Genomic DNA, 22990 nt, shown 5'->3' with positions numbered 1-22990 from the left:
TGCCTCAATTTCCTCATTTGTGAAATGAGGGTGAGAGTACCACCAAACTCCTGGGATTGGTTTCAGAATCCAAATAGGCTTCTGTATTCAGCACCGAGGACAGTGCCCATCCCACGCTAAGAACTCACTAAACGCAGGTTGCTGTCCTCTCAGCGGACGCTGCATGCCTGTATACAACGGCTCAATCAAGCCTCCCTCACAGACGCACTGAAATGAGAGACGATACATAAAGCATCAGGCTCACGGTGGGTGCTCAGTAACTAGTAGCTGTTGTAACAGTTATGCGAGAGGGTCTCCCTGTCACTCTCCTCTCCCCCTCTCCCCCTCTCCCCCTGGGCAAGGCACAGGGCCGGGCTGAGTGACTCCCCAGGGACAAGGATGAGCGCTCTCTCTCTCTCTATCCCTGGCTGCATCCCTGGGACTCCCGCGGGGATGATGGAATCATTTCCCCGATCTGGGATTCCTTATTGCAGCCATCACAGTTAATGCCGACACATGGGGATGGCAAAGGGTCAGTGATTCACCACTGATTCCCCAAGGCCCCACACGCCCTCCCACCTTCTTCACAAGTCAGCAGCTCCCCAGAATCCGCAGACAAAAGGGTGCCAGGCTTGTGGCTGCTGTAGGACCACCTTGGGCCGTGCCCCTAAGTTCAGCAGTTTGCATTTCGCAATGCGCCATCACGGCCATTCTCTCCTTCAGTCCTCACACCAATTCTCTGATGTAGATGCAGGGGCATGCTGGCACGTGTTTAACCACCGGCTCTGGGGGATGGAGGGGTAGGGAGGAAATCCCTGCTTTGTAGTGTTTGCTGATTTCTACGGTGTAAACACTCTCACCGTGGCCAATTTCATGCTATGAATGTGGTATCAAGCGGTTCATAAAACTCCTGAAAATCAATACTTGGCTCTCAGGAGCTGATACGAGCCGACTCCAGAGCAATCCTGCATCAATTCCATTTTACAGATGAGGAAACTGCCACACACAGTGAAGGGTGACAATGTAAATTAATAATGAAACCCATTATTATATGCCCTTATTCAAGGATAATGATCGATTAGGTTTATTAAATAACTTCTTTGTGATACATACTATAATAAGCCCTTTATGTATAGTATCTCATTGAATTCATATAATAGAGCCTTGAAGTAAGCTCTATTAAGATTTCCACTTTGCAGACGAGGAAACGGAGGCTGAGTGATGTTTAGTAATGAACCCCTTTTGCCTCAATTTCATCATTTGTGACATGGGGGTAATATTACTACCAAGCTCTCAGGATCGCTGTGAGAACTCAAATAGATTTCCTTGTTCAGCAGCAAGGAAAGCCCCTGGCTAAATTCATCTGGCAAGGAAATAGGAGAGGCAGGATTCAAACCCAGGTCGATCTGATGTCAAAACACACATATACCTTGCCTTATAAGGTTGTAGGAGAGGGGATCAGTAGGAGAAGTAGATAGGCAAATGAGAGAAGAGTCAAAGAAAGGAGAGCGAGGGAAGAGCAGAGGAACAGCAAGGAATTGGGCTCAGGATTCTCGCTCTCTGGCAGCTGGTTCGAGCCCAGACTTCCATTAGCAGGGATGGGATTGGCTAGAATGAGCCATTTGCTGTCCATGGTGCTGCCACCCAGTCCTGCTACGCAGGATCAAGGGCCTAATTCCAGGCTGGCATAGGAAGGGTTGCCCAAAGGATTCTCGGGTAAACAGTATCTCAGAGCCCAGGGCTCCATGTGGAATGTTGGCTATGAAAAGGCTGGTCCTTGGAGAGCACAGAAACCAGTGGTTCTCAACCTGGCTGCACATTAGAATCTCTTAGGAGCTTTAAAGTAAAACTGATGCTGAGCCCCCATCCCAGACCAATTTAATAGAGCTCTCTTGGGGTGGAGCACAGGCAAGGGGATTTTAAAAGCTCCTGCAGTGATTCTGAAGTGCATTCCAGACTGAGAACTGATGCCCCAGCCTTTGATTGAACTGATGAGCAAACTGAGTCACAGAGAGGCTCAATGACCTTCCCAAGATTAGGTTATTAGTAAGTGGTAGGAAAAGATTCAAACCCACAACACTGTACCCAGCATGTCACCCTCCTGGACTCACTGTGCCTGTACTGAGACCGGCACCCAGAAGGAAGCAGCAAGGATGACACAAGCCACCAAATCAGCATGAGAAGTTGGACACTCCTACAAAGAGATGCCCCTCACAACTTCATGGAGACTGGGTGGACTTTGGCATCAGAGAGTCCTGGGTTCAAATCCCACCACTTCCTCACTCTGTGCCCTCAATCAAGTCTTTCCCCCTGTTTGACCTGTTTCCTCACTGGTAATTTAGAGGGGCCCACTCTGCCTCTCAGAGGTGCTATGGGAATTAGAGATGATGGATTTAAGTGCCTGGTGAAGCCAGGCATGTAGTAGGTGCTCAATAAGAGTTTATTCCTTTCTCCTCTCTCTGTACGGTCAGAAGATCTCTGGGTCTGTGTCCTTGGCCCTGTGCAGGAGACCCGTGGGTACCAGTATCAGGAAGGAGGGGGCTTGCCCACTCCTCATTTCTAGTTTATCTGTTTTCTGACACGGTTTGTCATGGGGCCAGAACTGGAATCCATGCTCTGGCTCCCAGGCCAGAATTCTTTCCCTTCTTGTCCCTTTAACCCTTGCTGTCTGTGAAATCCAACGGAAGCTCAAAATTGGGCCCCAGGACCTCCAGCTGCTCAGGGAGAAGGTGGTGTCATGTGGAGTGGATGTCAGGGATTGAAGACAAATTCTCATTCCAGCCCTCTCCTTGGCTCTCTGTGTGGCGGTGGGAAAACTACTCGGCCTGACTGGGCCTCAGTTCCCCTTCCGTAAAATGGAGACAACACCTTACCCTTCCTTTCTCCTGGGTGAGGGATACCCCTTAATAAGATGAAGGAGATGAAACGCTCTGGAAAAGAACAGGGTCCTCAACTGAGGTGACCAAGTGTCATGATTATGAAGATGTTTGTAATTATTATCATCCTGCCTCTTCCCTACCTCCCCTTGCCTCCCTGCTGGGCCTGGGGAAACCCTTGGCTCCCATTATCTTCTCAAACATTTATGAAACATGAGTCCCACCCCCTGCTGCTGCCGAAACTGTATGGAATGCTTTCTATTAAAAATTAAAAACCACTTGTCAAGTCCCTGGGAACATTCAGATTACACAGGAAACAAGCCCCTTCTCAAACTGCCCCCCTCACCACGCCCCTCCCAACTCCCTCTTTGCTCATCACTTACAATGCCAGCTTACTGGACTGGCCTCAACCGCACTTCCGGCTGCCCACCCAAGTCAGCCTAATGTAGACGAATGATACACAGGAGATTCAGGAAAGTGGCTGCACAGGAAGGGGAGGTCGGAGGATAGAGGGGGAGGAGGCAGGTCCAGAGACAAGTGACAGAGAAGGAGGCATAGAGAGATGGAGCAAGAAAATGGGTCAGAGACAGAGAAACAAGGGACAGAGGGACAGAGATGCAGAGAGACGGACAGAGAGAAAGTGAGAAAAACAGAGGTACCCAGACACATAGGGAGAAATTAGGATAGAGACAGAGAGATGAGGGTAAGAGAGGCAGAGATATAGAGAGAGACAAAGAGAGAGAGAGAGAGTGGGACAGAAAGAGGTAGCCACGGACTCACCCAGGCAGGCAACACTTGAGTGTGTGTGTGGATCTCATCTGTCCCCCTGAGAGAAGGGACTCCCCTACTATCCCTGAGTCCCATAGGCTCTTCTATCCTCTCCACATTTAAACGGGACCCTCTGTGGAGTAGTCCGGTCACCATGTTTGTTCGGGACAGCAACATTCTAAGTTTCTGCAGTAGCATCCCTCTGCCAGTTGCAGAAAGCAAACAGTTTTGGCTTATAATTCAGTTCCATTCAGTCACCCAATATCTACGGAGCACCTACTATGTGCTAGACCCTTGAGGGCAGGACGGTAGATTTGTCACCTTTGTGCCCACTGCCACGCAGGCACAGGGCCTAGCATAGCGAGGGTGCTCGTGTTCGCTGAGTGATTTGTTGATGGAAAAGACAAAGAAAGATATGGGGCCGACTCCTGAGGGCCAGGGCCTCTGTTCTTCTCTGACACCTCTCTCCACCAGAAACCTCCTGTGCCACTTCTCCCCATCCTGGGTGGTGAGAGCCAGCGCCGTTGCTAGGCAAGGAGATATTGCACATATAGATCTTCCTGGACTTTAATTAAAAACATCTTTAGAAGTTGTCTCTGCAGAGGCCAGCGAATGATTCCTGGCTTGGGCCTGAGGGCTGTTGAGCCACACTCTCTCCAGCTGCAGATAGGACAATCGGAAGCTCCCAGCCAGCCACTGCCCTCCCTGAATGAGGCCCCTGGGGAGCACACTGCCTCCTGCCTTCCTCCTTTCCTCTCTGTCGCCATCCTCCCAAGCATGGGACCTGGGAATCAGATAGTGTGCCCTCCCGATTTTATTTCCCCTCCTCTCTTGAGCCTCAGTTTCCTCATCTGTAAAATGGGGGTATCAACACTTAACCCAAGAGAGTTCCTGGGAGGATGAAATGAGATTAGGGATGTGAAAGTGTTTTGCAAGCTGTAAAGTCCTGTGCACACTAAAGGGATGGTTGTGACTGTTTCCCATGTACACAGAGCCAAGTAGTTTAGGTTCTGATTCCAGGTTCTGGGTCTGGTTCCGGCTCCAGCTCTTAGTATGGAACCTCAGGCAAGTTACTTTATCTCTCTCTGCATTTATCTCCTCATTGGTAAAATGAGGATAGAAATACCTGCCCTGCTTATTCCACAGGACTGTGAGAATAAACGGAAATAGCTTTGTGAAAGCAGTGTTGGCCGATAGCTATTATTTAGTGAATGTCCCAAGAAGTGCAGACTGTACTACGAAAGTCTTTTTTCCATCTATTAAAGATGCTGCTCACAGAAGGGATTGGAATCCATGGGAAAGCAGCTGTGGCAGGGCCCCTGCCCGTTTCGACAGTCTGTTGAGCCCCAATCCCATGGTCCAGTAATGCCCATCCTACGGTATATGTACCACCACATACACGTTCTCCTTCACCACATTCTCCTTCCTTTGCTCCCAGCAGACATCACTAATCGACTGTGGCATTCTTTTCTGCTGAGCCCAAATGAGACCTCAGACTCCTCAACACAGCCCTACAGTCACTACCAGTCGATCAGAGTTGGCACCACAGATGAAACTGATCTGCTACCACTTTGAGGTCAGTGGCAGTATCTTGCTTATCTTTGTATCCCCACATACCTAGCAGTGACACGTACAGGAAAAAAAAGAAAAAGTGACATGTACACAGTAGGAACTATTATGTATTTACTGAATTAAACCAACTGCTTATTTTTCTATCCCCTTGGGGCTATATACATATATAAAGTAGGTGCTAATAAGTGTTTGCTTAGTTGGGTGATTCATCTTTGCAACCCCTCCAGAGCCAAGTACACTGGAGGCCTTGTAATATAATGGGTGCTAATAAACATTTGTGGATTTAATTCAATTACTTATCTTTATATCCCCTGCAGTGCCCAGAATAAAGCAGTGGCTAACAGATGTGTGCTGGATTGAACTTCTCATTTTTGTATCCTCAACAGTGCCAAGTATTTTGTCTTATACATAGTTGGCATTAATAAGTAGGTGGAGTTGAACCGGGCACAGGAGCTCTGTGAAATTCTCTTGTGGTCAACTGGTCGGGTTGTGACAGCCTAGGGAAGGGGTCTAGCCCCCCAACATCAAGAGATTATCTAGTCTAACTCTTCTCTACCAAAACTCGCTCCCTTGTTGATTTCACCCAGTCTCAAACTTTAAATTCTCTCTCTCTGCTGATGACTTCCAGAGTTGTAACTCCAGCCCTGAACTTGCTCCTGACCTCCAGACTCAGAGATCCAACTGTCCCCTTGAGAACTCCACGTGGATTTCCAGTAGACATCTCAATCTTAACGTGTCCAATAATGAATTCTTAATTTTGTGCTGCAAACTCGCTCTTCCTGGATCATTCCCCATCTCAGCAATAGCAGCTCCATCCATCTAGTTGCTCAGGTCAAAAACTTCAGCATCATCCTTGTCTTCTCTCTCTCTCACTTCCCACATCCAATCCCTCACAAACCCTGTCGGTTCTACCTTCAGCATACATCCAGGATCCAAGTCACCATCACCTCTTGCCCCCAAGACTGCAGTTGTCTCCTCGTTGATCTCCCTCTTCTATCCTTGACCCCTACAGTCTATTTTCAACATGGCGGCCAGCAAATCATCTTTTAAAAATCTACATTGGATCATATAACTCCTCTGCTCCCTATCTCACTCACAGTACAACCAAGGCTTTCAATGGCTACAAAGTCCTATGTGGTCCAGCTTCCGGTACCTCTTCTGACCTCCTTGGATCCTCTCCCCCTCACTTACTCTTCTCTTCAGCCACATTGACTTCCTTGCTATTCCTCAAACATGACCAAACGTTATTCCTCAGGACCTTTACACTTGCTGTTCCCTCTGCCTGGAACATTCTTCCTCTAGCTTAGTGGTTCTCCAAGTGTGGTCCCTGAACCAGTAGCATCAGCATCACCTTTGACAGCATCTTTGTTGAAAATGCAAACATTTCTAGGGCTTCCCTGGTGGCGCAGTCGAGAGTCCGCCTGCCGATGCAGGGGACGCGGGTTCCTGCCCCGGTCCGGGAAGATCCCACATGCCGCGGAGCGGCTGGGCCCGTGAGCCATGGCCGCTGAGCCTGCGCGTCCGGAGCCTGTGCTCCGCAACGGGAGAGGCCACAACAGTGAGAGGCCCGCGTACCGCAAAAAAAAAAAAAAAAGCAAACATTTCTAATAGCCCAGACCTACTGAATCAGAAACCCTGGGGAGGAGAGGGGAGCCATCTGTGTTTTAACAAGTCCTCCAAGTAACTTGGATGCACAATAAACTTTGAAAACCACTGTTTCACACAGCTTCTTTGTCCATTCCCTTGGTTTCTTCAGCTCTTTGTTCAAGTGTTCTCTTATAAAAAAGAAAGGCTTTCCCTGACCCCTCTAAACTAGCACTCCCCCAGTATAACTCCCAATTCCCTTATTCTTCACAGCACTTACACCACAGGGTGCATTTATATGTTGACTTGTTTCTTTCTTTCCTGTCTCTCTCCTTGCTCTAGATGTAGGCTTTCTAAGAATCCCCAATGCCTGGAACAGTGCCTGGCACAGAGTAGGCACTCAGTAAACATCTAGGCATGAATGAGCCCCCTCCGTGCTCAAAAGGGAATTTGGGGCCCAGAGAGGGGCAGGGACATTCCCAAGGTCACGCGGGGGAGCCGGGCCTCCTGGCGGTCAGATGCAGGACCCGCTTCACCGCATTAGGCTCAGCATGGCTGGCGTGCCCCTCCTCAGAAGCATGGCTCATTGGAGGCCCCCGGCACACCTCCCTTCCCTTTTAAGCTGTGCGTGGTTTAAATGGTGAGCGCTGCTGCCTTTCATGTTCCAGGCTGTGTCCCTTCTCCTTCTGATCTCGGAAGCCGCCCAGACCCTGGTGCTGCTTGTCGGCCCCGCCCCGCTTAGCCCAGATCAGGAGGCTCAGTAATTGTGACTGATTTTCAAAGCCGCCTGGAGTCTCTGTAAGCACCCCGGTGTCGGATTTGCCTCCCCTTCAAAAAGTTGCTCAAATGAAACAAACTAATTTAATTTCTGCTTCCTCTTTCCCCCTCCTGGGTTCCCCTGGCTTGTCCTAGTTAAGTCCCCACTTTTTCCTGAGCGGAATGTCAGAGTCAGTGGACCGGGAGAGGAAGGTGAGGCAGGGCTGGGGTTCCTTAGGGCCGTGCTCATGAAGCTGGGGGCTGGTGCTGCCTCCCACTCTCTGGGTGACCTTGAATGAGTCCTTGCCCTTTTCTCGGTCTCACTTTCCCCACGAGTGACATAGGAACCTTGCTGCTCCAACAGCCTGGGAGCCAAGCCCAACTTGCTCAGTCATTGACTTGCTATGTGACTGTGGGTACATTTTCTCCTCTCTCTGAGCCTTGGTGTTCCCATCTGTTCAATGGGGATGTTGACATCAGTCCTGCCACCACTCGGAGTTGAAGTGAGTGAAGTGGTGATGGGCAAGCCAACCTGGCGCATATGGGGCTGCACCTCCTTCTGGATCCCTCATCCCCATCCACTCTCCACCCCACAGCAGAGGGGAATTTCTAAAATGCAAGTTTGCCCATGTTACTTCCTTGCTTAAGCCTTTCCCAGGCTATGTGCTTCCCTCAAGTCCTTCGCATATGATTCCAGCTTCCTTCTCCAGCCTTATCTCTCTCGTCATCTTTCTAACCTTTTCCATGCAGAAACATGCAGTTCAGTTTTGGGTGAAGAGAGAGAGGGCCATGTCTCCTGCGGCCAGAGTTTGAGTCCAGGAGTGAGGGCTGCTGGACCTGGGAAGTCAGGGCTTTAAGCTACTTCTCACTTGCTGTGTGACCTTGGACTCCTGCTCTGAGCCTCATTTCCCCACTTGCAAAATTGAGTTCTAAGTGCTCCCTGGGCCTTTGCCATGGACAACCTCCAAATTTATCTCTCTAGCTCAGACCTTGCTGCTGAACCTGTATACTGAACTGCCTTTTCCAAGATCTTTCCTTGGCTTTCTAATAAATACTTCCAACTTAGCAAGTCTGAAACCAAACTCCTGATTTCCCTCCATCCCCCCAAAATCTGTTCCTCCCACTGTTTCTTCCATCTCAGTAAGTGGAGATTCCATCTATTTAATTGCCCAGGTCAAAATCTCGATAGTCATCCTTGAATTTTCTTTCTCTCACGCCCCACATCCAATCTATTAGCAAATGCTTTCAGCTCTACTTTTGAAATATATCCAGAAGTTGACCTCTTTTCAATACCCTTACTGGTACCACCTCGTTCCAAGCCACCATCATTTCCTGCCTAGGTAACTGCAATATCCTTCTCAATGGGCAATCTGCTTCTGCCCTTACCCCACCTTCCCATCTAATCTTCATGGAACAGCCACAGGATCCTGTTAAAATTAAGTCACATCATGTCACTCTTCTGAACAAGCCCCTCCACTGACTTCCCAGCTTGCTGAGCCTAAAAGGCAAAACCCTGACTATGACCATGTGGCTGCGTGATCTGGTCGCTTTTCTGCTTCCCCTCAGAGGGAATTCAACCTTGGGACCTTTGCATGTACTGTTCCCACTGCCTGGAATGCTGTTCCCTAGGGCCCATGCCGTCACTTCTTTCAAGTCTTTGCTTCAGTGTCATCTTCCCAGACCCATGATCTGTTAACTTGTTTCCTGCCTGTCTTCCTCGGCCAGAATGTCCGCTCTGTGAGAGAGCAGGGAGGCTGGTCTACCTTCTCCTCGCTGTGTCCCCAGTGCCTATGCATATTTGTTCAATGAATGAATGAATCCATTCAACAGACACATAGCCTGTCACATGCACAGGCTATGGCCGTGCAGGGGCACACCTGTGCACGTGTGAGATGCACATGCGCAGCAGGCACGCGTGCACCGTGCGTGTGTGAATGCCAGCCCACATCCACATTCACACCCTCGCCATTCCCTGTTCTCCCACCATTCCTTCATGCTCACCATTTTCTCCGGTCCACTCCCTTCTCTTCCGTCACCGGCTGCCCACTCACTACCCACCAATCTGCCAGATTTGGTCCAATCTGGGGAAGCCAGGGCTGACTGCACTCTTCCCCCAAAACCCAAATTCCCCCAGCCTCTGACATGTAGCTGCAGAGCTGGAAGGCCAAGTGAGAGGCAGTGCCAAGCCCTTGGCCACAGTATGTCAGCGACAGCACGTGTTCTAGGACCTAGGGCCACTGCTCCCTGTCCGGTCTGGCTTGCAGGTGACTTAGCCTAACGCGGTGGGGAAGGTGGCAGCTACTGGCTTGCCCCTCACGCCACGACTCCAGCTTCTACCATGAGCCCTCGGCTAGGTGGGACCTTGATGGTCGTTCCACTACCTGTGGGCCCTACGGTGGGGGAAGGCAGATTCGTCCAACCTTTCCTTTCAGTGTCCCGCTGCTGTGCAGATGTGTTTCTGAGGGTGTCTGGGTCTGAAGGCTTCCTGCAGATGCGTGTTTCGGTGTGCGTCCTGCCTTTCACCAGGTGCCCCTGGTGTTTGCAGCCACACCTGGGAGGGGGTGGCTGAATCTGTGTCCGGGGGCTCGGCCACCTCTGTGAGCCTGTGTCCCCAGGTGGCTGGGTCTTGGTGTACTGGGGCTTCCTGTGGCCCGTGGAGGAAGCTGCCTGGAGGTTGTCGCGTCTGGCTGTGCCCATGCCTGTCTGCGGCTATGCTCTGGTGAAGCCCGACCCCAGGATGGTAAAAATGTCTGGCTGTGGCTTTCACCTGTGTCTAGGTAGGTGTCTGTGCATAAGCCGCATCCATGTGAGGGGCTGCTTCCTGGGTGACGTTGCATGTAGCTGTGTCTAGTGTGAGGGCACGTCTGGTTGTGTGGTGGGGTCTTGTTTCAGCTATGCCCTCTCTGGTTGATTTAGGTTGTAGGTGTGCCCATGTTCGGTTGTACCTGCATTTGTGTGGGAGTTGCGGCCAAGGGCTGTGCTGTGTCTGAGTGAGTTGAAGTCTGGGGAAGGGCCGTGTCCAGGTGGACAGCCATGCCTGTGTGTGTGACTGTCCCGATGCTGTCCACGCATGGGGCCGTGCCTGAGCCGGGCCGTGTACAGGTGGACAGCCGAGCTTGTAAGTGGGTCTTGGCCTGTGCGATTCTGTGTGGGTGTATAAGCATGTCCAAGTATGTCTCTGTGTCTGCACGTAGGTCCATGTCCACATAGGGACCGTGCCCGTGTATGCGCCTGAGATCACGTGTGTGTCTCTGTCCAGAAGTGCAGCTGCGACTGCCCGGGACTGTGCCTGAGTCCGTGTGGGCACCTGGGCTCACACCTATACCCTGTCTCCCCTGCCCCTCCCCGCAGCAGGCTCCTTCTCACAACCTGGCAGCTCCCCTTCCCCCGTTCCCCGGCTCCCCGCGCCCCTCAGGGCCGGCAACCCACCTGTGGGTGAGAGCTCGGCCACGCTGCCAATGTAGGGGCCGTGCAGGAAGCGGGGCTCACTGTCGTTGATGTCCTGCACCTTGATGATGAACTCCGACTCAGGCTCCAGCAGGCGGTTGGTGGCGCGGTCCCGAGCTTGAGCCCGCAGCGTGTAGAAGGTTTTCTGTTCCCGGTCCAGGCGCTCCATGGCGTGGATGTCGCCCGTCAGCTCATCGATCAGGAAGATGGTGCCAGCGCCCTCGCCTGAGATGGTGTACTTGATGGCCCCGTCACCCTCGTCTGAGTCCGAGTGGATCTGGGGAGGCAGGGTGGAGGCTGGGGTGGGGGCTCCTCCTGGCGCTCCCCCTGGCCAAGTCCCACTGGGGGCCTGTGCCTAAGCACAGCTCTTCTCTGACATACCCATTCTTCAGTGAAGACACTGAGGCTGGGGAAGTCACGCGTCATCCCGGTCCCAGGCCTCACTGTCTGGGCTGGAGTGCTTCACTAGCCCGCCATGTCTTTTCCTGCTCCAGACCTGCCCCTGCAATCTACCTTCCCCTCTGCAGCCAGAGCTGTCAGCCTCAGGGGCAGACCTGAACACGTCCTCCCCCGCCTGCAACTCTCCCATGGCTCCGTATCGCCCTTACAAAGAAATCAGAACCACCTCCACAGCTCTCTGCTGCTTCCTCGAGTGCCCTGTCCTTATTTCTCTGTCTACTGAAAGTCTCCTCGTCCTGCGAGGCTCAGTTCAGATGCCACCTCTTCCCAAAAGCGTTTATGGATTCCCTCCCTCCCCCTACCTCCAACCCCACCATTCCCCTCCAAGGTCTTTGCAATACAGCAAGTTATCATTATGACGTTCAGCCTGTAGGACTGCTGCAGCCACGCTTCTCAAATCTCAATGTGCATGCAAATCACCCGAAGATCCTGGTAAAAAGCAGATTCTGACCCAGGAGGTCTGGGGTGGGGCCTCAGAATCCGCATTCCTAACAAATTTCCAAGCTGCTGGCCATGACCTCACTCTGAGTTATGGGTCCAGGATCCCTAGTCTCTGAGCCCCCGGAGGTATTTTCTTACTCATCTGGTACCTGGAGAGCCAGCCTCAGGGCTTGGCACATGCCGGGGACAGGGAGTGCAGGGACAGAGGGGGGAAAGGGGATGCAAATTGGAGGAGCACCTGTTATGTGCCAGGCAGTGTACCAAGCAACTTACATACTTCTCTGGTTCAGAGTTCTTTAAAAAAAAAAAAATCCCTACTAGGGGACTTCCCTGGTGGTCCAGTGGTAAAGAATTCGCCTTCCAATGCGAGGGATGCGGGTTGGATCCCTGGTGGGGGAACATGCCCCGGGGCAGTTAAGCCCGCGCGCGCGCGCGCGCGCGCGCGCGCGCGCGCGCCACAACTACTGAGCTTGCGCGCCTCAACGAGAAAGCCCGCGGGCCGCTAACTACAGAGCCCACGCCCTCTGGAACCCGCGTGCCACAGCTAGAGAGAAGCCCGCGCGCTGCAACGAAGAGCCCACGTGCCGCAACGAAAGATCCCGCATGCTGCAACTAAGACCCGACACAGCCTAAAAAATTAAATAAATAAAAACAAATAAAATAAATATTAAAAAAAAATCCCCACTAGAGTAGGTTTTGCTATCGTCACTTTGCAGATTTTTTTTTTTTCACTTTCCCACTGAGGATTAGAGAAATAGGATGATTTGCTCAAGGTCAGACTGCTGGAGGAACCGGCCTGGTCCACAGCCTGGGCTTTCTCACTCCATCCTCAGGCCTCCTGGGAGGAGCCCATGGAGGCAGAAGAGGCAGTCCAGCCTGGTCCAGCCTCGGCTCCAGCATCACCTCCCTGTGAGTCCTCGCACAAGTCACTGTACCTCTCTGGGCCTCAGCTGCCTCCTCTCTAACATGTGGGTCATAATAGCACCTCCTTCTAGAGGTACTGGAGGGGCTAATTGAGCGTAAAGTCCACATAAAGCCCTTAGCACCTGCCTGGCACCAGGTGACACAATATGTAACGGCCAGCCCGGCAGAGGCACTGCCCATGGGGTGGTACTGCAGCAGGGCCCCTGCTGGTTCAGATGGGAACCCCTTGGATGCTGGATCACAGAGAGGTCGGAGGGGCTGAGGAGGCTGAGGCAAGGGAGAGGAAACAGACTATTTACCACAGGTGGGGAGCTTTTTCACTATTTTAACAACCGGCACAACGATACCAGTTTGTACAAGCGGAAAATCAGCCCTGCCTGTGACATAATAAGTGTCCCATAAATGGTAGCTATCGTTATTATTATATTATTACTAAATGTGAGCTATATATAACTAGGATTTAATCCAGGCACTGTTAAGCTCCAGAACCCAGGCTGTTTTCACTGCACTGAGATCTCCTGGGCAAGGAACCAGCAGAGGGACTGTTCTCCCAAACAGAAACACCCAAGTCCTAATCCTTCAACGTCCAAATCTCTGAGGCAGCTCTGAGCAGAGGAAAATGCGTCCAATGAAGCTGGTGACCTTGGGCAGGTCCCTGCTCCTCTCTAAGCTTCCGCAAAGATGGGGCGTGAACAAGAAAATCCCTAAGGCTCCTTTCGGGCCAGGACGGCATGTACCCCAGCCCACTCAGCAGGATAACAGGTGCCAATGAAATCACCATGAAGAGGGATGAAAGCCCACCCCCTGCCATGCAGGAGGAGTCTGAGTATAAATTCTGCTGGTGGAACTTTGTGTCTGAAAGGTGGATTATAGAAGTGCCATTTGGAAGATCGAATGGCCCATAAACATTTTCATATTTCATTAGCCGATTAATGGGCATCTCTCTCTTTTTGGCGAGTCTGCTGATTCTCAGCAGAAATTGCAGGGAGTAAATGGAGGCGTTGGGTGGAAACTTTCCGGGTCCCTGTCCTGTTATAGATTGCCCCGATTAATGCCCATCCTGGGCTCCACTGTGAAGCCTTCTTCCTGTCCAGTTACTGTTAATAGATTTCTCATAAGTGGCTGGATTGTAAAAACCTCATAACTCAGTTTAATACCCCCAATAAAATTATCTCAAGACATCAGCCCTGAATCACCGGCAGTGCTGGGGATGAGAGGAGACCTGTCTCTCCTGTTTGCTGTTTATGCTCTTCCTCCACCTTTGCCCAGGGCAGCCGGGGACAGGAGAGGGCAAACGTGTTCCCTTTTAGGGTGCCTCCACCCACTTCCCAATCAGACCTGTTGCGGCCTTTTATTTAATCAGTAAACATTCCCAAAGAGTGTGGGAGAATAGATACCATTTGGGGGAATGCTTAACACCTGTAATCTTATTAGTCTTCGTCACCGCCCTATGAAACATTATTTTTATTCCCATTTCTCAGATGAGGAAACTGAGGCACAGGGAGGGGAGGTCATTTGCTTTGTCACCCAGCTAAGTGCAGGAAGCCAATCTCCTGATCCCATGGCTCACTAATGTTGTGATCAACCTGCATGGCTTGTTAATTTTACCCCCTGGGTCTGTTTTTCCATCTGAGAAATCAGATCAAGTCCTACCTCGCACAGGTGTGGTGAAGATGAAGCGTGAGCATGTTGGTAATGACCTACACACTCTGTAAGTGGCTGTCTCCTTCCCTTTCTGTCTCCATCATGTCCCTGCTGCCCTTGACATTTTATCTCAGACCCTGGCCAGGGATCACCTACCATTGAGGATGGGGGAGGAGGGAGTGGAACCCAGTAGTGATGTCACTGATACTCTTCCGTGAAGCACGACACAGAGCTCACAGTGGGGTGCAGTGGCTACTCTCTGGGGACTGCAGAGTCCGAACAGGGCTGGTCGGCCTGCGGAGAAGCTAAGAGCTCAGAGCTGCAGAGTTGGGCTGGGTTGGGGCTGCTCGCCCCACCTGCCTGGGTCCTGGCTCTGGAGTGGAGAAGAAGTGCCTGTGGTTCTACTCCAGGAGGATATTTCTCAAGAATCTCAGCTATGAGGCTGGAGGACGGTGCTCTTATTTACCGAGCGCCTACTATGTGCCGGACTGCAGGCCTCTGCAGAAATCTAATTTAATTTTGTGGCGTATGTAAATATCTCCCCATTTTCCAGGTGAACAGACCGAGATGGGCTTAGCTCTGTTTGATTCCAAAGTGCAGGTTAGTCCCTCTGCAGCCTTTGGAACCTGGTTAGTCCACTTACAACGTTTCTGGCTAAAGAAGCGGGAGAAAGGAAGATGGAGTAGGCTACAGGGCATTCACTGGGCTTCACGGCTGGGGGAGAGGCCTGTACCACCCTGTACCCGCAGGCCATGGTTATCGGCGGCCTTTTCAATCTGAGCCTCTATTTTATCAATTTTATCATTTGGAAAAGGACTTCACGACACAGATCAGGAGAGGTGATGGGCCTTGTATTCAGGAATGGCCGGGTGCCAGCGTCAGCTTTGTCTCCCACTTGTTGCCTGGCCCTGAGCAAGAGGCTACCCTCCTCTGAGCCTCAGTTTTCTCATCTATAAATGAAATGGATAATGCTTCCCCATAGAGTCCAAAGATTCATCAGATAATATGTGGGAGCTCCTGGCACACAGTAAGTGCTCAGTGAAGATGAGTTTTCTCTCCTTTCCTGGCACCTGGTCTCAGAAGAGATTGAGGGTCACCTAGTTCCTCCCCCCATCTCCTGACACAAGAACCGTAGGCTCAAATCCTGACCCACTGGAGACACAGGGGCCATCATGCAATATCTTCTTGTCTTTTAAACTCAGCTTGTTTCCTCCTTCAGGCAGCCCTCCCAGATGCCTTCCCATTTGCCCTCCCGCTGCTCTGTACCCCTGTCCCATGCACACTCCCCTCTGCTCCACACTCTCCTGTAACACCTTCGTGTTGCAATCTATCTCCTCAGTTGTCATGGGGCTCAGGGGCAGGGACTAACTTTGATTTGTCTTTGTCTGAACTCCCCACGCCTGGCACACGCTAGCTGTCCTGACAATGCATGCAGAGAAAATACAGGGGGAGTGGGACAGACGAGTGTGAGTGTGTGTGTGTGTGTGTGTGTGTGTGTGTGTGTGTGAGTGAGATGGTGAGCTCCCTGAGGATCAAGCATATGGCTGTTCATTGCTCCCTGGTCCCCAGGATAGGCCACAGCACCAAACATTGAATACATGAATAATGAAATATACAACTGTCATTAGAATTCTCCAACTGTCTGCTGGGATTTCTGGAGGATCCAGTCACTCCGTTAAATCCCAGGTGCACATGAGCTAGACTAGGAAGGTCAGTCACTGGGCACACTTCTAGACCCCCTACTGTTACCTCCTTGATAGCTCATAATGATCTTGGGACTCAGAGATTATCCTCTCCCCATTGTACAGTTTGGCAAGCTGAGGCTCAGACAGGGCCCATATCGTACTTAAAGCCACACAGCTAACAAAAGGCAGCCCGAGGCCTGTCTGGCTCCACATCCTCGGTTCTTTACATCGAGTGTAGACGGCCCCTGAGGGAATTCCCCCTCCCTAAGCCCCAGCCCTGGATCATAAACAACATGAAAAACACCAGAGTGATGGCTTCTCATCCTGGGGGGCTGAAAAATGGGATTTACGAGGCCATTAATTACTTCCTCCTAATTAAATCAAAATTAAATGCGAGCAAAGGTACGTTTTCCTTATTAAAGACAATTAAACGGACAGTGCGGCTACACAAATAAATCGAGTCCAGGATTTAAACGGAAAGCAAATCAAATAAAAAGCCTCCCCTGGAACGAGGGGTTTGTTCATGTCTGTGCTACTCGTAAACCAGGAGTTCATCAATTTTCTTTAAATATTAGCAACTTAATTAAATCTGCTCTCCTCCTCACCTTAATCCTGCCGTATATCTAAAATAGATCTCACCGCCCACAGGAGTTGGTCATAAGTGCTGACCCCATAATTCTCTCTTTAAAAAAAAGAAAAAGAAATTAAAAATCCTACAAAATCCACATCCAGCTGACAGAAGCCTCGGGGGAAATTACAGTTCGGAAAAGGGATTAGTCCAAGTACCCAGATTATATGGAAATGTTGGCAGGTTGCTTTGAGGGTGGGTGTTGTGAGAAGGTGAGGGGAAGAGGTGAGCCAGGCTGCCGGGGGTGCGGAGTAGGGGGGGCAGGACAGCAGAGGGAGCTGTTGGTGTGGGGCCCTGGTGACAACGACCGGGGCCAGTGGTTCCTGCAGGTGCTGACAGGAGCCTGGCGGTGAGTGATGGAGGAGGCAATTGTAAAATAGGTTACCGTTGGGTGCCCAGGGTTCACTCGGCTGATGGTGCTGTTGCTAAGCTACCTTTGGAATTCGGCAAGGACAGATGCTCCCTATGGCTCCCTGGGGCGGGGGACCGGGAAGCAGTGAATTAACTGAAACCGTGGAGAAGTCCTTTTTCCCTGAAGAGCGAGAGAGCACGGTATGAGTGTGTGTGTGCATGCATGCACACGACCACTTGAACAAATGTGGGACTTGGCTGGAAAGGGGACAGGTGGTTTTTTAAAAGGCTGAGCTCATATTCCTAGAGCGAGGGGTGGGCTGGCAACCACGTCCCCCTACTTTCAGGTTGCCCAGAAGGCTTTCGGAATTGGGGGCAGGGGTTCATAATATCTATGCATACTCTAGGTGGTAGAAATAACAGGTGAGACCCATCATAATAAAAGCTAATACTTACTGAGCACATACCAGGTGCTCTCCAGGTTCCTGACATATGCTAACTCATTGAATCCTCACCGCAACTCCTTGAGGAGGTGCCAGGTATAGCCTCACTCAGCAGATAAAGAAACTAAGGCACAGAGAGATTAAATAATGTGCCAAGGTCAGAGAGGGAATCAGCAGCAGAGCTGGGATTTGAGCCCTGGCAGTCTGGCTCTGGTTGGCCTCCCTGAACCACACACTATACCATCTTTCACAAGAAAGGGTGCTTTGGGCACATGTTTGCAAAGAGATGGAAACTTCTCTCTCCTTCCTGCATGGCGTGCTTTTCTGTAGGTGGCCTTGAGAGTAAGCAAGTAGGGGCTCTGGGTGAAGATGATGGAGGGGGAAGATAACGTAGTCATGACAGCAGTGGGGATGCTGCGAGAGGCTGCTGCGAGAGGCTGCTGTGAAGAGAAGACCCCCAGGGCTGGGCACAGTGCTTGGCTCATAGAAGATGCTTAATATAGGACGGTACTGTACAGCACAGGTAACTCTACTCAATAATCGGTAATGATCTATATGGGAAAAGAATCTAAAAAGAGTGGATATATGTATATGTATAACTGACTCACTTTGCTGTATAGCTGTACAACATTGTGAATCAACTATACTCCAATAAAAATTAAAAAAAAATTGCACTGGGCCCAGACCCGGTGTCAGGAGAGCCTTGTCTCTTGGGGTTGGTTCTACCACTGTGCTGGTCTCACCCCATCTCTGTTAATCCAAACTCTCTGGAAAGCTAACTGGCCTTGGCATGATGTTCTCTGCCTCTAGCCTCAGCTTCCCCATCTTCTAAGGCAGGGACTTACTAGGGTCCCCCCATCGCCGACAGACTATGGTTCAAGGCAATAGGGGCGGCGTTTGACTCATGACGATAATGGCTAGGTGGATGCAGTTTGCAAGTGGTGAATCAGCGGCTGGTTTCTCTCATCTTTTCAGGAGGTGAGCGGCTGAGGAAGCCTTCTCAGAGCCCCAGCTTCCGGGTAGACAAGCGGGCTGAGGTGCCTGAGGCCACCACAGCTGACATTCAGGGAGATGTGTCAGAGTCCTTCCCTGACTTTCTGGGGCTTCCTGGACCAAAATCTCTCTCCCAGGCCTGGAGGTCTTGGAGATGTTTGGAGAATCAGAACACAGGTTCCAATCCTGGCTAAGCCACTTGCCCACTGTCTGCCTGCCCTCTCTGCGCGTCCAGTTCCTTGCCCACAAAAGGGAACGATTTCTACCTTGCAGTTTAAGGGTTAAATGCTTCACGTGGGAATAATGAGAAAACAACAATAAACAAACAACCAGGCCACAGGCCGAACACTTTCTGTGCTCAGTTTTCTTCTGTAATCCTTTCAACAACCCTCAGAAGTGGGCTCCCCTAGCCCCACTTTTACAGACGAAGAGACTGAGGTCCAGAGAGGTGAAGTAACTTGTTTCAGGTAATACGGTTAATGGGTTGGTTGGCAGAACCGGGCCTCGAGCTCAGGCGTGTCTGGCTCCAAAGTCTGCATCCCTAGCTACCTCACCATTAGCTATTGCCCAGCTGGCACTGGTTCCTCCTTCCCCCTCCCCTCACCCCATTCTACCAGCCCCACCATCTCACCGCCCTGGCTGGGAGTCAGGAGTCCTAGGCTCTGCCACTAGTTTGCTGGGTGACCTTGAGCAGAGACATGAATCTCTCTGTGCTCTGTCAAATCTTCACTTTGCTCTGTTGTGGGGATCAACTTCAGCCACATGTATGGAGGGGAGAGTAGCCAAGGATCAGGGATGACTGTATCTAGACCAATGAGAATCTGGGTTTCCTGCAAGACAAACCCACAAGGTTTACATCAAACTTTCCTCTCCTCCTTGTCGAGGGTCCTGAGCCATGAGCCTTGAACTGAGCAGCTTGGTCAGCCTCCCAATTCTCAGACTCATTTAAGCACACAGGAAATTCCACAGTTGGTCCCCCCTCACCTCTGCTGACCAAAACTTCCTGGAAAGCTGACTGGCCTCAGCAGAAGCCAGAGAACTGTCCCTGGGCACTGCGCTGCTTTTCCTGCCCTATAAACACCCTCCACCTCAACATCTCAACTGCAGACAAGTCTCTGAAAAAGCCAGGTTCCGTCAGGCCTCCATGTCTTTTGATAGGTTATGCCCTCTTCCCCATCAGCCTAAACTCCTACTCATACATCAAAACCCAGCTCAGTCATTTAGAAAACACTTCCATGAAGCCAGCCAACACATACCACTTATTAAATGCCTACTCAGTGCCAGGTGCTGACCTGTGAAGCTTTTTATGTACCAGGGTGTCTCCAGCATCGCACCCATGAGGGGCTCAGGGATTAAATGGATGAACAAAAGTCCTTCTCAGCTCCTTATACTCTTAGGGCACAGATCTGCCACGTTAAGCAACACTTACTCAGAGAGTTTGAGAAAGCAGCTTTCATTCCTTCATTCAATGAACAATTTGTGAGCAATGTCTGTGCTAGGCACTAGGGATTTTATGGTGAGCAAAACACACAATCTAATAGGAAAGACATGCATTAATTGCATAATCAAACAAGCACACGCATAGTTAAGTGTTATGAAGGAAAGATACCAGGACCTAGGAGGGCACATAACAGGGAGGGATGGCCACATGCAGAGGGGTCTGTCCCAGCCTGGTGTGGTCAGGGGCAGCTTCTTTCAGGAAGTGGCATTTGAGCAGAGGCCTGAGTGTGAGATAAAGTAAGCAGCAGAAGTAGTAGAACGGAGCAGGAGGGAGCAGTTGAGGGAGGCAAACAATCTGGATAAGGGGGGACGGGGCTGGCAGGAGCCTGTGGGAGCATCGGAGGGACCATCAGAAGGGCATCAGAAGGGTGTGTGGGCGGAAACTCAGAGCGAGCGTGGCAGCAGGTGAGGCTGGAGGAGGAGCCGGTCTTGGCAAGCGGCAGGAATCTGGATTTGACCTCAAGTGCATGCGAAGCTACTGAAGAATTTTAAACACAGTGGGGACAGTCTGTGTGTGACATGATCAGATGTGCAAACTCGTTTCTCCATTCTAGATGCATCTAGCGACAAGATGGACTGGGTTTCCCTCCCTACTAGTACTCTTTGCTCTAAGATGCAGAAGGAAGAGGAACTAGAGAAGGATGCGTAGTAGTAATGGGAGCAGAGTGATGACCCTATTGTCTGCTCCTGACCAGGGGCAGCCCGGAGGAGGCAGCAGGGACTGGGATTTAGTGGGGGAGGGGAACTGGGGTCCCTTGCGTCTACCGGCGGGCGTCTCCGGGGTCCCGGGCGCGGGACAGCGGGTGCGGGGTCCCACTTTACCTTGCCCACGTACAGGGGCTCGGTGCCCGTGTACTCCTCCACCACGAAGAACTGGTTCCACACCCAGCCGCGCTTCACGCGGCCCGCGCCCGGCGCGCCGTTCTGCGCAGCCCCGGACGCCGAGGGCGCAGGCGTGCCCGCCGCCCACAGGGGTCCCGGCGGCGGCGGCGGCAGCAGCAGCAGCAGCAGCAGCATCGCGGGCGACAGCGCCGCTCCCACCCGGAGCCCCCGACCGTCGGGCCGCGGCCTCATGCTTGGCCTGCGAGGGGCCCGGGCCCAGGAGCATGGACGGGAGGTACCAGGGCGTCGCCGCTTGGTGGCAGGACGGAGCGGCGCCGCGTCACATGGTGGCCTTAGCGCGGCCGCCGGGGCGCCGCCTCCGACGGGGCACCCGGACAGGCCCGCGGCCCTGAACGCCGCCCAGCCGTGGAGGCGCCCGGCTGGAGGGGGAGGGGGCGCGGCCGCACCCGGGGCATGGACGGCCCCCCGGGGTCCCCGCCCGCGCCCCCCTGGCGCCGCCGCGGCCGGATCACCAGGCAGCGCCTTGGCAGCTCCGGAGTCTGGGGTGCGCCATGGTCCCTGAGTGCAGGGGTCCTTCGGGGACGAGAGGCCGTCCGGGCCAGGAGCCTGCGAGAAAAACAAGAAAACATCAGAGGAGGCTCTCTGCGGGGACAGGGCAGGTTGGGTCCACCTTTTTGTCCTTTAGGTACTAATTAGACACCTACTATGTGCCTGGCACTGTGCAGCGTGCGGCAAACAAGACAGAGTGGTTCCCGCCTCCTTGGCCCACGGCTTAGTAGCCCTGCCCCTCCCCCTCCCCCAGCCCTGGCTGTTTCCTTTCCACTCCCGTCGCACACCTCTCCTCTCCCCTGCTCTCCCAGCACGCCCCCTTTCCTCACAGCCCCCGCATCCAGCCCTTTCTTGGTGGTTCTGGGCCAGCCCGGGTGCCCACAGGGGCAGAGACCTTATGAGCTGCTTTCCCTGCCCCCTGGCTGACAATCTCTCCAGCCCGGCCGACCCCATAGAAAACCCCCATCCTAGAGAAGAAGCTGCCCCTTCCAGAAGGGGTCTTCAAGAGCTCCCAGGACCCAGGCCTCCTGGGGGCACAGAGTCCAGCACGCAGCCCACCACCCACCACTCCTGCCTCCCCACAGCAGCACAGAGAGGTCATTCCATCCAAACCAGGGACCCAGAGAAGGCCCACTGACCTCATGTGAGTCCCTGAACACTCCCTTTCACGGGTGGGGCACCTGAGTCCCAGAGGGCCTTGCTTCGAGTCTCCCTGTGTGGCTTTGGGCAGGGTCACATCCCCTCTGAGCTTGCCTTTGGTGTCTCCACACTCCCCAGAAAAACCTTCCTTTCCCAAAGTCTGGAAGACACTTCCCCTTCCTGGACCGGCACTGCCTCCCCAGATCAATCCATCTCTCGTTCCCTCCCTCCATCAGATTCTGCTTTCAGCAAGAAAGGATCTGAGGGACTAACTCCTACTCAAGCCATAATGATGAATAATGGCTTAATGTGGGTGTTTACAGGGGACAGCAATGCTGCTTTCATGGAGGAGTTTCAGGCACGGAGAAGCATTAGTGGAGGTGAGGGGCTCAGTCCCCACTTTTCCTCTCCCCAAGCTCAGTTCAGTTCAACAACTCCATTCCGCTGAGCTTCGACTCTGTGCCAGGTTTGGGCTGGATGCTAAGATAAAGATTAAATAAGCTCACAGTTTAGTGGGGTGAGAGACAAGACCCCCAGTAACGAACGACCTAAATGCCAGGTTGTTTGTGATCAGAGCTGTAAAAGGGTGTGCAGCCTGACTGACACCTGTGGGCCTCGGGGAAGGGAGTGGGCACAAATGTCTGGAAGTGGCAGGTGGGTGGGAGGGCATCAGGGCTGCTTTTCTTGGAGGAGGGGGCATCTGATCGGTGAGAAGAAAGGGATGGGCATTTTGACAGAGGAGTATGCAGCCAGGCTAAGGGGGATCTGGCTAGTTTGGGGAACCAGGTTGGAAACATGAGGTGTGTGGCTAAGCAGAGAATCTGTGAGGGTCTGACCTGGCCCCAGCCAGGTCCTCCTGTGGACAAAGGAAGTGGCTGGACTCTTTGGGGCAGAAGACATGTTGATCAC

At 52.3% G+C, this 22990-nt stretch overlaps 1 protein-coding gene across 2 annotated transcripts in view; it reads right to left on the bottom strand.

The window, feature by feature from the left end:
• Positions 1 to 21124, bottom strand: part of CDH22 (cadherin 22) — a 70944-nt gene extending 49820 nt beyond the window's left edge. For both annotated transcript variants that reach the window (XM_029221279.1, XM_029221277.1), the window contains exons 1-2: positions 20873 to 21124; positions 10965 to 11259 (exon numbers count right to left, since the gene is read on the bottom strand). In XM_029221279.1, the coding sequence (XP_029077112.1) occupies positions 10965 to 11259; positions 20873 to 21124 (547 nt within the window). The remainder of the gene's footprint in view (positions 1 to 10964; positions 11260 to 20872) is intronic.
• Positions 21125 to 22990: the final 1866 nt, after the last annotated feature.

The sequence above is a fragment of the Monodon monoceros genome, unplaced genomic scaffold (genome assembly GCF_005190385.1).
Source record: "Monodon monoceros isolate NGI ecotype Baffin Bay Population unplaced genomic scaffold, NGI_Narwhal_1 Super_Scaffold_13, whole genome shotgun sequence".
NCBI classification, from domain to species: Eukaryota; Metazoa; Chordata; class Mammalia; order Artiodactyla; family Monodontidae; genus Monodon; species Monodon monoceros.
This window is presented reverse-complemented; position numbering and strand designations above follow the sequence as displayed.